This window comes from Oreochromis niloticus, linkage group LG10, assembly GCF_001858045.2.
Source record: "Oreochromis niloticus isolate F11D_XX linkage group LG10, O_niloticus_UMD_NMBU, whole genome shotgun sequence".
NCBI classification, from domain to species: domain Eukaryota; kingdom Metazoa; phylum Chordata; class Actinopteri; order Cichliformes; family Cichlidae; genus Oreochromis; species Oreochromis niloticus.
The window spans coordinates 26761323-26776745 of NC_031975.2; the positions used below are offsets into that span (position 1 = coordinate 26761323).

The 15423-nt window shown below is 41.7% G+C and overlaps 1 protein-coding gene across 2 annotated transcripts in view; it reads right to left on the minus strand.

The window, feature by feature from the left end:
* The window catches only part of emsy (EMSY transcriptional repressor, BRCA2 interacting), a 28930-nt gene extending 13507 nt beyond the window's left edge, over positions 1–15423 (minus strand). The window contains exons 1-14 of one of the 2 annotated variants that reach the window (XM_005458254.4): positions 15177–15423; positions 12976–13069; positions 12791–12899; positions 12559–12658; positions 12388–12462; positions 11944–12119; positions 11698–11853; positions 9064–9323; positions 8746–8989; positions 7126–7344; positions 6685–6831; positions 6243–6416; positions 6035–6171; positions 3870–4043 (exon numbers count right to left, since the gene is read on the minus strand). In XM_005458254.4, the coding sequence (XP_005458311.1) occupies positions 3870–4043; positions 6035–6171; positions 6243–6416; positions 6685–6831; positions 7126–7344; positions 8746–8989; positions 9064–9323; positions 11698–11853; positions 11944–12119; positions 12388–12462; positions 12559–12658; positions 12791–12896 (1968 nt within the window). In that variant the 5' untranslated portion in view covers positions 12897–12899; positions 12976–13069; positions 15177–15423. The remainder of the gene's footprint in view (positions 1–3869; positions 4044–6034; positions 6172–6242; positions 6417–6684; positions 6832–7125; positions 7345–8745; positions 8990–9063; positions 9324–11697; positions 11854–11943; positions 12120–12387; positions 12463–12558; positions 12659–12790; positions 12900–12975; positions 13070–15176) is intronic. The other variant, XM_005458253.4, reaches the window with a different exon arrangement.

Genomic DNA, 15423 nt, shown 5'->3' on the forward strand with positions numbered 1-15423 from the left:
TTTAAATATTACAGAAACTGGAAACAAACTTTGGTAAACAGGTGTCATGTTCGTCACTGGAAAAGAGAAAAGAGAGGCTGGTATTTAAGCCAGTTAAGAAAATGTGGCAATTAGTGGTTTCACTCCAACTGCACAGCAGATTAGCACTGTGGGTGTTTAACTCGGTGACTACAGTACTCATTACTCACTGACCACAGTTTCCCCTTGATGACTAAAAACGAACCTTGAATTCTGAATTTAGACCTTTTTTTTGAGAAGTCTGATATTGAAACAATGACAAAGTATTTGTGAATCAACTTGAAAAAGAAAAAAAAAAAAAATCTGCAGAACTTGTGATTTATGTTTTTGTTATTAGAGAGATATTTTTAGAGTTGGCTAAGACGGTGCGGCTGACAGCTCGTGTTTTCATTAACCCTTCACTTTAACTTTGTGTGTTTGCAGCACAAACCGACCTGGAAACTAGTATAGTGGGACTTACCCTCTCAGAATATTTCTGACAATTTTATCTTGAATTCAAATTCCCCCAAAAGGTTTAGAAATATCAGGCGGAGGCTGCAGGCTTTGGTCTGAACATCTTTTTTGTGGGCGTTTCTTCTTAAATTACTATATATGCTTTCGCTAGTCATTTAACATCTGTCAGAAATCTAAGAATTTCTCCAGAAGTTTGCAAAAATAGGCAAAATAAAACCCCCCCAGGAACTGAAAGAGGTCAACAGCAGTAACTGATTTTAAAGCTGTGGACTTTGAACTGCAGCTTCTGCTAAGAGAGGACACAAAAAAAAAATTAGAGCTCAGGGGATACTAATAGCGTGCAAAAAGTCCACTGACCACAATACCTGTATCACCTCACTCTGCAGTTCCCCTCTGGTGAGCTTTAGCCTCTTTCAGCTCACTGTTTTGGCTTTTACAACCTCCAGTTTGAATTCAGGCTCAGCTAAAGTCACATTACACACAGATTCAACAAGTTTCTTCACAGGACAGCATCACACGGTTTCTGCACATCCATGGTGCGAATCTCCTGCTGCACCAGATCCCAAAGGTTCTCTAGTGGAGTGAAATCTGGTTAGGGCTGGGTATAGTCACTGATTTCTAGAATCGATTCGTTTCCGATTCACAAGGTCCCGAATCGATTCGATTCGATTCAATTTGATTCGATTTGAATCTGGGAAATTTTGACAGTCAGAAATATTATAATTCAGATCAGTACATTTACATATTTTTGTATCTATAAAAAGGAAGCTGACACACGCAAGACTTTATCAAAGGTGTGAGCGTCACAGCAGATGCCTTTGTGTCAAAGTAGCTGAAGATAAAACACAGAAAAACACGAAGGTGGTTTTCCTGTCCTGGGATTTTATAAAAATATTCTGCAGTACATCAAAAACGAAAGAAAACCATTAATCAACATATGAACGTTACCTCTGACGTTACAGCGGTTTTATTACAGACACTAAGCGTTTTGCATTTTGCATAATTTTAAAAAGTTTAAATTTGTTCAGTATTGAACGGCAGAAATTAGGTTTTCTTTTCGGAAGTATGTAAAAAACAAAAAAAACAAAAACAGCGGCCGACAGCGCTGTAAACAAGACTTGTGCGTAACAAGCAAGCGAATAATGCAGAAAAAAGATTTTTAGACGGGAAACTGTTCTTGAAGTACAGAGAGAGAGAGAGAGAGAGAGAGAGAGAGAGAGAGAGAGAGCTGTGCATGAAGTGTGATTTTATCATGGTGGAAGCAAAACAGTAAAAGTCAGAGTGATTTCATGACGATGTTTATGTGAAGCGTAGTTTGGATCTTCTTTTGCTGCTGGTTCAGTCAATATTGTTTGGAGAGAGATAAAACTAACAGCTTTAGAATCAGCGCAAAAAGGGCGTGAACACAAAGCGCGGACCCGCCGAAACATCAGAATCAGCGAGCTGTCGGCTTTCAGCCCCGACTGTGTCCGTGCAGTTGTTGTGCCAAAAAGTGATTGTCTGCCAGAAAGTGATTGCCATCCGCGGGAGCGCGCGCAGCCGCTTAAAGCTGCAGCGCCCGTCGGGTGAGAAAGGCGACATCTCACTGATTCTGATCCGCGGGTCCGCGCTGTGTGTTTACGTCCTTGTGCAGAATCCATGTACCTGCTCTCATTTACTGTCTTAGCTGTTTGGTGGTTGTTGAAATTTTGTGAGGTTTCACCTGAGATTCTGGCGTTTCGGGCAAAATAAATTTATATTAAAAAATCGATTCAGGATTTTAATGAATCGATTTCACGTTATCCAAGCCAGAATCGATTTTAATCGATGAATCGATTATTAAAACCCACCCCTAAATCTGGTGACTGTGGAGGTCATTTGAGGACAGTGAACTCATTGTCATGTTCAAGAAATCAGATGATCTGAGCTTTGTGACATCCTGCTGGACGCATCAGGAGATGTTCTGCAACAACACTCAGGTAGGCTGTGGTGTTCAGCAGAAAGTCTGACCCCCCCCCACAGCATTACACCAGCATCAAGAGCAGCTCTGAGCCTTTGATAGAAAGTGGGACTGATCCAGGCTTTCATGTTATTTGTGTATTGCCCAATAAATTCTGACCCTACAATCCAAATTGCAGCAGAAATTGAGACCAGGCAATGTTTTTCCAGTTGTGTACTGTCCAATTTTGTTGAGCCTGTGCAAACTGTAACCTGAGTTTTCTGTTCTCAGATGTCAGGTGATCTTCTGCTGCTATAGCCCATCTGCCCTTCTGCATACCTTGTTTGTAACAAATGATTATTTGAGTGACTGTTGCCTTCCTATCACCCTGAAGCAGTCTGGCCATTCTACACAGATCTCTGACATCAACAAGGCACGGCCACTGACAAGATATTTTCTCCTTTTCCGTGAGAATCCAAGTAGATCAGGAGTTTATGGAATGCTCAGACGAGCCCATCTGGCACTGACAATCATGTCACTTAAATCACCTGTCTTCCTCAGTCTGATGCTCGATTTAAACCACATCCCTACATGCTGAGTTGCTGCCGTGTGACTGGCTGATTAGATATATCCATTAAAAAGCAGTAGCATAAGTGTACCTATTAAAGTGGCCCGTGAGTATGTTCTTGGGGGGGGGGGGGAAAGTTATGCAACATCGAAAAGTTTTTAATTACTGGGGGGGAAAAAAAAAAAAACAATCAGTGGACACAATTTTTTGGTCGAATCTTTCAACTGACGCATCTACCTCCCTGTTTCTCTGTGTGTGCTTGATGTCCAGATAGCTGTCCCTTTTGATAACACAATCAACTTAAGGGCGATAATATGTCAGTGTTGTGGTTACAGCTCGTTGCTGTGCTCGGACAATTGGCTAATGCAGGTATAATACAGCAGGCCAGAAACATGATCATGTCACAATGCAGTCTGCAGCAGATCAAATAACTACCAGAGCATTCAGCTCTCTGTGATAAGGGGAAGTTGAGGGAGGAACAGGAAAGGTAAGTGTTAAAGCTCCTGCTATACATCTGCCTATAGAACAAGGGGACTTTTCCCCCTTCTGCTTAAGTAGCTGTACATTTATTTTAAATAACCACATCTCACTTCTCTGGAAACATCCAGTACAGGTGACTGACCTACTGAGCTCCATGAAAAGCACTCTTCTCCTTCTTGAGCAGATCTGTTCCCATTTTCAGAGGAAGAAACCCATACCCATTACTCTTAAGATAAACACGGCTCTTCCTGCACTTATATCACATGACCCTTGCGGTTACTTGTCAGTCAAAAGGTCACATGATTATCCACCCGATGTTTGTCATGTGATAACCGCAGTGGGTTGCGGTCAACCAGTTTGTAATGATGATATTTACATTTTATTAACCCTGTTGTAAAGACAAATACAGTGAAAAAAAACAACGTGTCTCACCTGCGTCTTTCCCTGCTGGCCGTAAACGATCTTGGTCGGGATGATTTTGGTGGCGGTGGCCTGGGACCCGGCGCTCATGCCTTTGGGCTGGGTGACGATCATTTTGGTGATGGGTCTGGAGGCGGTGATGATTGCAGGTTTGGTCCCCTGAACTGCCTGAAGGCCCTTTTCCCCCTGCAGCATACGCAGCACGCTCATTAGAATTCTTTTTAGTCAACTTCGAATTTAAAAACAAAGCAAAACCAAAAAACGAATAAAACTGAATAAAAGGAAAAGAAGCACGAATTGCAAGAAACCTAATTTAAAACATAAATTTGTGGGAACCCATACTCACTGACCAAATCCGGTGGGAACTATAGACTTCCAACCTTTTTTTTTCCCGTTTCCACTTATTTCACCACTGAGTCAATCCCCATAGACTCCCACATTACAATTCCCAACTTTAAAGATCAAACTGTTTACAGTCACGCACAAAAATATGGTTTTTGGTCTCTATAGCTAGGTTCCCCCTTCATAATAACTGTACAGGGGTTGAAATTTCTTTTAGAACTCATGCACTTGGATAAGGTTTAGCGTTAGCAGCGCAGCCATAGGCAGCTCTTCAAACACTGAACTGAACCTCCCGACTGTTTGGTGCCTGTTGATTTTTTGCAGTTTTCTGAAAAACAACATGACCTGCTGTGAGTACAGCCAATACAAAAAGTTTGTACTTCCGACTTGACGACTGAAATTCAAATTTTTCCCATGACAGATTTGTCCATGTATGTGTTGCAGCCATTCAACCATTGCTAGCGTTAGTTAACGTTACACATGGGTAACTTCAAAAGACCAACAAGGCAGCAGCCAAAAGGCGAGGAACCACCGTCTTTCATATACAGTCTATATAAAACAGCGGTCCCCAACCTTTTCTACACCATGGACGGGTTTAATGTCAGACAATATTTTCACGGACCGGCTTTTAACGTGTTGCGGATAAATACAACAAAATAAAATGATATGATCAAGACAAAAACTGTGGTATTTTGTAAATATAATAATAAACGCAAATTCACTGTGTAATTGTGTAACTTTATTAGCAGCGTCCTCCTGAAATGCCCCAACAACATTGAGAGTAACATCCTCCTCTCTAGCCCTTAATACTCTCTGGTCGCTATGGTAACACGTAAATATTTCTTTCAAAATAAGACACATAACTACAACACGGGAAAAGACCCAGGGAAATCAAGTTAACGATTAAAACCCTGAAAACCATGAACTTCACACCCAAGCCTCAACTCTCATGGACCGGTACCGGCCCGTGGCCCGGGGTTTGGGGACCGCTGATATAAAACATCTGAAATAATTATAATGGTCATTACATTTTCAGAAATATTGACCTCTAACCTTCACCTTGAGGTTGAGGTCACAGAAATTCAAACTCATCAGCCATTTTTAGGCGATACACCTATGGTACTGTTTTGAAAATCCTACTTTGCCTTGTTCTCGAGTTATGCAGTACAATGACCAAAGTGGCAAAAGATGGTTTAGTTTCTGAAGATCCCCATTAGCTGCAGAAACGCAGCAGCTATTCTTCCTGTGGTCGCAGATCTTTGCATTTTGACAATGCATCATAAGACACACACATATACCATATAACTGACACGTTTACTCACATTCTTCATAAACTATTTAGGTAGAGCAAAAGCAAGCTAGCTTAGCTCCAATGTCTGAATCTGAAGTGGGAGTCTGGTGACTTAAAGCAAAGAACTGGGCTTGTAAATCTGAGAGGTGAAAGTGAAAGTAGCAGTGAGCTGGTGGGCCCGGGGATCAGACTGTGGTCAGCTGTCAGGTGTAAATATACGAATGTGATGAGGGATTTCCTGAAAATTCCCCTGAATTAATAAAGTTAAATGTGTCAAAGACGTTGTAAATAATGAGGTAAAAACACAGCAGGCTTAATATTTTGAAAGCAAACAAACTAATTACAGCCGGGAAGTCCGCATGATTTCCCCAATAACCAGTTCTGCACTACACCTTATATGTTGGTTACACAAGCATTTTATATTATTGATATTAAAATTTATATTATGTTAAATTAAGCTCTAGACAGACAGTATAAAAAAAAGGTTAACTGCTCCTATGAGTTTAGTGCACGTGTGAGAATGCTATCACGCTGATCAACTGACCCCAGCATTTAACAGCGTGGTGACCACATTCTTGCCGGGCAGTCCCTGGATGGTCGCTCCTTTGCCCGTGGTTTTCTGCACCACAATGACGTTGGGCTTGGAGGTCATGGGGATGGTGGTGATCTTAGTCGTCGTGCCTGCAGCGAACAAGAACTGATAAGAAACTTGCACTGAACGTAGATAGGCTCTGGACCTCAGTCTGACTCACCGGACACGATGTTGCTGCTGATGATCTTTCCTCCCAGAGTGGCCAGAGACTTGGGCACCACGGTGATGATGCTGCCGCTGGTGGTCTTGACGTAAGTGGTCCCGCCACTGGAGGCTGATATTCTGGCCCCGATGTTGGGACTAACAGTGGGTCTCGTGTAGGTGGTCTGGGTAGCTACACGAAGAAATACAGAATTACTGTTCTCCAACTTAGAGATATCGACAGGAGCGTCTCCATCAAGGATTAAATTAAGCTGCCACATTACCGGTGAGATATTTAACTCCATTTAAATACTCTATGATTAAATCTGAATGAGAAAGAGTCACAGCTGTCATTACCAGCAACAGTTTTACTCTGGTCACAAAGACGACCTTTAAGTTACACGCAATGTCTCCCTTCCTGGAACAGATGTTGAGTTTTTGATCCCCTCGCCCCCACTCACCTGTGGGCTGAGTGACCAGCTTTGTGGTCATGATGGCTCCGTTGCTACTGACAACCATGATGGGAGAAGAGCTGCTGCTGGACAAAGCCGCCGAAGGCTTGGGCAGGATTTTGCTGGGCTGCACCTGCTGAGTGATGATCTTCACCCCTGCACACAAACCACACATTAACAAACGCGGCAGTGTGGTTGTATCACGATATTCACTTTCTAAACAGATTCACTGTCGTGCTTTGTTTCTTTTCAAACAGCTGTGCGTCATATGAAAGAAAATGGTTAACCACCAGCAAAAAGCAAAAAGCAAAAAAAAAAAAAAAAAAAAAAAGATATGAGCTTATTTTGTGAAATAGATATGACACAGGTATTGCAAACAGCACGTGGTTAAAATGAAATAAAATGACAGAACTGAAACACAAACAAACAATAAAGGCTCGTCATGGTTACCGGACTCTTGTTTGATCTGAATGGTGGGCTTGGCTCCCGGTGAGGAGGTGGTGGTCTGGGTGTGACCGATGCTGGACGCTCCTAAAGGCGAGCTCTGCTGCAGCTGTTTGGGTGACTGTTGTTTGGGGAACTGGGCCAGGATCTGAGTGGGTGAGGCCACCAGTGTCTTAGGTGAAGGAAGTCTGGCTGTAGAGACCTTCACTCCAGCTGAAGCTCCACCTGCAACCGACAACATTGACGGTAAGATTCAAAACCTAACAGGTGACGTCCCAGAGGAGGTTCCTCCCCCTCTCCCTCATGTCTAATGTTATGTTTGCAAAACTAGAAGATTGAACATTTAAGAGAGATTATCTGGTTAAAATCATATTAAAACACACGAGCTTAAATCTTTTTACACTAATGAGTCAAAATCATTTTAATCAGTAAAGTATCATTAATATTATTTTGATGTGTTTTCACAAAAAACTATTTTACAAAGGTTAACTTGATACTACTTTGTCATGTCTATCCACTAAAACTAATACTGCCTTTTTCCCTCTCTTGAGCAACTAAGCTGTTGATAACATGACAGTTTTGAGTCTTTATGGCATGACATTAACATTGACATTAAGCAATTAAGGCCAGAGACACCATGAAAGGTGGACGACACTCGAAGAATTCAATTGGAGAATTTGCCAACAGCGAGGATGGTGGTAAAAATAACTTTTGGTGCAAGGTCGAAACTTTTTAAGGAGTTTTTAAAATCAGATTTTGTAGATCTATATATGCAGTTTGAGAGTCCTAGTGACCGCTTTTAAATAATGTTTCTGAATGGCAAAACTTGCTTCTAGAAGATGATAGATCGTATCAGATTATATAACCAACTCCAGACCTCGAGGGCCGGTGTCCTGCAGGTTTTAGATCTCACCCTGGGTCAGCACACCGAAATCCAATGATTAGTTCATTGCCAGGCCTCTGGAGAACTTCAAGACGTTGAGGAGGTGATTTAGCCATTTAAATCAGCTGTGTTGGATCAAGGACACAACTAAAACCTGCAGGACACCGGCCGACACTGGTTTGGACACCACTGACATAACCGATCCAGTGATTTCAGCTCGTACTGGAAAGATAAGGTACGTCCCTAACAAGTAATAGTAGTACTCTACTGCGAGAGTAGTAAATGAACAGAAATGAAATTATAAAGTCATAAACTGAGTCATCAAGAAAAAAAAAAAAAGCTCAGTCTCCCAAGTAGGAGTTTTACTGCTTTACCCTAATATTTGACATATTTATTCACTCAAATGTATTTTTATAAATTTAATTAGCTGAAATGTTAAGTTGTTATTCTCTGCTGCCCCCAAGTGGACAAAACAGTTAATAATATAGCTTTAAATTCATGTGTTGTATCATACAATCCAACCTACAAAGCGCTGGAGTTTAAAGGCACAGAGCCATGGAAAACTGCACAGTACAACCAAACTGAATAATTATCATTGAGAATAATTGGTGTTTTTTTGATTCGCTAACTAACTAATTTATTTTGAGCCCTGCTGTTGTCATGGCACCTTTGGGAGCACACATGTTTTTGTTTTGTCTGAAGATGGACCTGGCAGAAAAACTGAGCACAGAGGAGGAACCTACACGGTGTGACCGTCGACATGACCACTGACGGTGTGGAGGAGACCACTGTGGTCACAGCGATGGTGTTGGGGTTCGTGGAAGTGCTGGAGCTGGCCGGAAAAACCACCGTCTGCTTTTGTGTGGGTGTGGTCAGCACAGAGGTGGACCCCAGCTTGGACACAGCGGTGGCGTTGTTGTGGGTGTGGGACTTGGACAGGATGTTGGGCACGAAATTGGAACTCGGGGAAGTCGTCACGATGATCACCTGTTGAAACACGAGACGTTTAAACTCAGAAGCAGCGTCTAGAGAGATGAGCCGAGGTAGGGTTCCACTGTCACCTTCTGCGTGGTGGTGCTGGTCGTCTGGATGGTGGGCTTGGTGAAGGTGATCTTAACGGGGGACAGGTGAGGCGGTAAGGAGTTGGCGATGCTCTGCATGATGCTGCTCATCTTGGGGCTGCCGCTCACAGGCACCGTGATGTTCTTGGATACCGGCGGGGTCACCTTGGTAACTTCTTTCAGCATCACCGGAGACGAGCTGGATGAGTTTGTGCGCCTTCGCTTGCGAGGCTTCTCGTCCTCATCAGAACAACTAACACCTGAAAGGTGAAATCAGCGGGAAAAATTAAGGATAATTGAGATCACTGAGTAGGGATACACTTAATTGCTGATAATCAAGAAGTACTGACTACGATCAAGACGAGATGACTGAGATTAAACATCAATCAGTCAGCAGAATGGTATTCAATCTATTTCACTAACTGTACTTGGCTTGTGACAGAAAAGTAACATTAAGCCAAAAATAAAAGAAAGTTTATGAGGTAAAAATTATGAATTAACATCTACCTGTAAAAATACTAATCTGCAAATTTCTACACAGTTCTGTGACTCATTCATTCATAAATCATAACCTTTTAATTACATCTTTAGTTCTAATGATGTACAGATGCTCTGTCTTCCTGTGCCTCATTCCCTTGCTACGTTCTCCTGTCACACATTGTTTCTACCAGCTGTTTAATCGGCAGCAGATGCTGGTGGGATTGTCAAACCCGAGCCAACATGTCCTAACAGACGCCATGTTTAGGAAACTCAGATCTCACATTCCCAGCCAGTTTAGTCTGGAGTGTGGGGAGAGTATGTGAATCACTGGTGCTAAGAAAGACTGAGCTTGTGTGATACAGCAGTTTAAAATCACCTTGTAACAAATAGACAAGCATCGCAGTGCCCCCTTTAGGTTGAGCAGTAGATTTTTAAAATATGCAAACAGAGTGATTTGTACAAAACACAGTCTCTCCTCCTTATCTTCAATTCCAAACTCTATTACAAAAACATAACATGAAAGCTGAAGAAGAGTAAATCCCACTCCAAGGTTAAAGAACGCATCAATAAAATGACATTTATTTCAAAGTTATTTACTCAAAGACATCGGCATTCATTTAAATGAGAAACTGTTTCTGGAGGGCTGGAAATTTCTTTCAAGTCTGAACACGTTCACAAGCAAAAGAAGTGATTTTCAGTGCAGCACCTCTCTGCCATCAGTTGCAAAAAAAAAAACCACTAAAGAAAAAAGGTCATTATTTACACAGCACCAACTCACAACAACAGTTGTCTCATTTGGGTTTTATAGTGTAAGGTCAAGACTGTACAAAGGTAAAGAGAGAACACCAGTGAGCCAGCACTTGGCGACAGTGGGGAGGAAGAACTTTCTTTTTAAAAAGTGACTTTTGGTAGAAATAGACTCGGGGAAGTTACGGGGAAACTGAAGAGAAGAAAAAGAGGCCAGATCACCAAAGAGGTGAGAAAAAAAAAAGTTCAGTGCATCATGGGAAATCCCCCAGCAGCCTGAGCCTACAGCAGCATAACTAAGGTTAACTAAGATTAAGCCCAATCTTAAAAGTAGAGAGACTGTCTGCCTACTGAATCCAAACTGGGATCTGCTTCCATGAGGTCTGCTCTCAAATATGTCAAACTAATCTTTTAAGGGACTATGTTTGTGAGTGTGAGGTTTGAAAGTTAATACCGAGTTAAAATTAGGCACAAAATCAGCAAAAATCTTCAGACTCATGTTACGGTTCAGTCTTCCCAACATCTCACACCCATCATTTGCCTCTTCCACTGAGCTCTTATAAACCGTCTAACAGAGAAGAAAAAAAACAAACTTACACCCAGCAAGTCGGCATATGAATACAAACACAGACAAACCAGAAGGTTTAGGTGACGACTGTGACAGAGAAACTGAGGGATCGCTGGGATCCTGCTGATATGTTAGCCAGGCTTTCTTTACCTGAGCATCTGAGCTGGTTTAACGCATAACGGTTTTATAATTGATACGTGCCAGGTCCTTTCTCTTTTCCCTCCCATCTCCTTTTTCCTATTTTATTTTTTTTGTCAAGCACCTTGGTATACCCTTGGTGTTTTAGTGTGCTTTATAAATAAAGTTTATTATATGTAAATAAAGGATGAGAGTTTTGGTAAATTATGTTATTTAACGACATGATAATTAGCTGTGCAGTTGCTGCCTGGTTAGAGCAGGCTAGTCTGGTGAAAGCTTTATTGTTTAAATATTGTTGAGGAAAAGAGCGAAACTGCTATTTTATACATTAATGATACAACCATGGTTATGTGTGCAACTTAAGTATTTTTGTGCTTTTTTCTTATTTAGCCCCTTTAACAAATACAAGTATAAGAAGGACACAGATGTGGAGAAATGTTACATGCCTATTAAAAATGTGTGTGTCTTTGTATTAAGCTATGACTTGGACTAAATGAGAAGTCTTCAAAGAAATGAGAATAACTTCAGTTTGATTACTTTTCTAATAATAATGCCTCCTCTCTGAAAATTCTATTTAATTTTATTTATATAGCACCAAATCACAACAGTCGCCACAAGTTATGTTGCTATTTTTTATTTCCCTTTCATGTTGTTTCCGTCCAAAGCGAGAGAAAAGTTGATACGATGTTGCTGACACTCACTTTTCACATACACAGTGCTGCCGCTGGGCAGCACCACCACGTTGGATGAAGGGCTGGGTGGCCGTGGAGATTTCACTGTCGCTCCTATAGGGCCGCTGGTCGCCGTGGCGCTGGTGGAGGTGCAGGTGGTGCTCGTGTAGGAGTAGCACACCACGACTACAGGGAGGAAATGAAACACATCATTCACTGCCCAAAGTGTTTGAAAACAGCCAGAGTCTGATGCAAAGTGAATGTTTCTGGCTTTACCCTCTTTGTTCCCCGTTTCAGCTGGCAGCAGGAGGGAGGCGTTCTGATTGGCCGTGGCGCTGGCCACAGCGTTAGCGGTGACTGTAAAGGCCGTCTGGGGAACCAGCCTCGGCATCAAAGGAACAAGCCTCCGCCCTTCAATGGACCACTCAGAGGAGCTGTTTGGACCCGACATGCTGAAAAAGAAAAAGAACGGAAATCTGATTAGAGGACGGCACGAGAGGAAACGTTATAAGTCCTCAAAGTTACTCGGGCTCAGACTCAGGGTACAACAAAGGCCTGTTTAAAACCAAAAGCTTTTATTTCCACATGCTTTCACTCCACACCTCACAGTTTGACAAGCACTGGAGCAGAGGTTGGTTAAATAAATAGCCAAATAGCTCATTGTTGCTAAAGTGAATGAGGAAAAGACTAATGAAAATTTTGAGAAAAAACTGAACTTACTGATAAGCGATGGTGGTGAGGCGCTCATCGTTGACAGCCCTGCGGACCTCTGCGCGATGCCGCTCTGTAGAGATGCTGTGAGGGCGAGGGTAAAAAAGAAAGGCTGGTTTTAAATAAACCAAACTCTGCAAACAAAAATGAAAGAAACAATTTAAAAACAACAAAAATTACCCGAGGATTTTAGTGAGCTCGCCCAGCAGATCCTTCTTGTCCTTTGTCAGGTCTCCTTGGGCTCTCAGAGCGCTGATGACCCCAGCGTATGCCTCCAGCTCTGCGACACACAAACATCAGTCTGTAAATGTTGCAGGTCTTTTCCACATGAAAGAGATTCAATCAGATCCACTGATAACATTGCATTATGGTGCTTTTTTTTCCTCTTTATATTGCACTGTTTTGAGCTCACCCAGTTTCCGCAGAATTCTTTTGCACTCATCCCTGCCCAGGTCAAGGATGGTGGGCCACACCACCGGCATGGTACCAGCTAGCACTGGTTTCTCCAGCTGAATCATTGGCTGAGAAGACAGTGAGCAAGAAGGCAAGTTAGGACTAGATTTCCCATTTACCACAGTGCTTCATGGTTAAGCTCACCAGGCCCCGAGCACTGTTTTTTCAAGAGCTTCAGCGAAGTGTCATTCCATGGAGGCAAGCTGGACTCATCACAAAATAACAAGCAGAGTTTTTCCTGAATAGAAAACATGTCAGCACAAAGAGTTTTACAACCAGGACTGCCAAAATAAAACTGTTAGAACTATTTTTATACAGAATTTAATTTACTCAAGCACAAATATATTTATGTTTATCGAATGGCCAAAAATAACAGGGAAACGCAAAGACTTCTAATAATTAAGGTAACACAGATTCTGTTTTATATGAACCATATAAAATAGGCCAAATCCTGATGAGGTCTCTGACGTAAACAAAGTGGACAGTCATTAAATGTGGAAATGAACCGCTTCTCTTTTGTTTCCCTTACATGTAGCGACATCTAAAAATCAATATGGGACGGATACCACAAATTCTTAACAAAATAAATAACAATATTATAACAGTGACAACACAATGATTTGGAAATGGTCTCCAATCTACACGGTACCTTTTTCTAGTCTTTCTCACTACTCCAAGCTACTGTTAGCCGTACATCAATTCGGTGCTTTATTATTATTCAGTATTAAGCACTTTATCTACCTCACCAACTGCTCTAATCTGTAAGTCTTTGGACAGTAGGATGAAGGTGCTGGACTATTAAAAAACACCAAATGTCAACACATGAAAAGGTGTGATCGTCCACCTTAGCTAACAGAAGAGAGTTAAGGGAAGCAAGTTCAACCTAGCCAGGCTTTCTTTGTGTTAGCTGACTTGAAAAAGCATCAAATCCAGATCAGAGATAACAACGAAGAGAAAATGTGACACTTCCAGACCATTTTAAACTGAAACGCTGAACATAACCTGCTCTTAATTAAGTTGTTCAGCACATTACCGTGGTGATCCAAGTAAGAAGAGACCCACCTTCGTAAGCATGAAAGCCATTAACCCATTAATCTCTCTTCATACTACACTGCTCTCCACTGTCTGGTGTTCATTTGTCCTGCTACCTCTGCTCTTTGCTTAAATTTAATATAGGACTTTCAATATCCGGTCACAGGAGTATATAAGAGTTTGGAACTACATTTCTTTATTTCATACATTTTAAGTTAAAGGTTATATTTTTTTTTAATTGCAATCACTCTTCTGCATGCTTTTTAAACTTCTGAACATGTTTCATGTATGTGCCTTTTATTATGTGTATGCCCACTAAAACTGGATTTTATATATATATATATACACACACACACACACACACACATATATACACACATATATATACACACACACACACACACACACATATATCTTAGATACATGGCCACCAATTAGACAACCTTTTTGTATTAATTACAAATGCTATAATCTTAACAAATGGATCGCTTTGCAGATGAAGTAGAAGGAAAACCCATCATGTTGTAATTTGCATTTCTAAAACAAATACCTGCACAATTCTGAACATGCAAAACAGTCTGCAGTTAGCCAGTCTGCAACCAGCGATTGCATTTGACTCATTTAAAGCATGCATTGCCATATCAAGACAGCTGTCAGTGGAAACACATCTTCAGCTATTAGACAGACGTAGTTTAGTATCACATCTTTGGTTGGTTCATTTTACTCTAGGGCAAAAAAGCTGAATGAAGATGCTCCAGAAAGTGTGCTTTCTGCCGGGGACTGTGTACGCCTCTTCCGGCTAGATTGCCCCAGACCAGCCCGCACAGATGTCAGTAAGAGCTGAACAGTTAACAGTCGGTGTTCCGCCCATCACCGGGCCTCTCAACCAATAAACACTGCCAACAAAATACATAAAAATTCTTGTTTGGTTTAATCTAACTCAATCCTATTGCAGACTTTACATGCCGAAGAGCACTGAAGGTGCTAACACTTAGCAAAGGAAAGCGGTTTTCTCTCTGGGTCAGGCATTATGCTGTAAACAATGAAAAATGTTGCTGCTACATTTTCTGGGTCAATTTCTGTTAGTACGCCGCAAAACAACGGTGCATACCGCCTTCATCAAACTGCCCCGCGATGCTTCCAGTGCGATGCAAATATGTCCAATAACCTCACGATACATACTAACATGTCCCCGGAATGAAGTACCAGTAGATGAGCATCATATTTAGTCATGTTGATGACAAAAACCTTTGCAGTGGATGCTGTTAGCTTAGCTTAGCAACCTAGCTGTTTCTATAAGCCAAACGTCTCACCGTCCGGTAGCAGTGCCACTTCAAGGCCTTCGGAAAGCCGCCATCCCCATAAACATGGCCGACCACAAGACATTTAGATAGTTTACCACATCGTGAAGGAGATCTCTAGTGAAAGTGCCAAAGAAAACGTGAGCTAAGGTGCTAAAACAGCTGATCTGCCTAAATATGTGACAATGTTTATGTTGTCTGTTAAGTATCTGTGGTTGGCCTGTGGACGGATGCCCTTCTTCTTCGTGTAACAATCTTT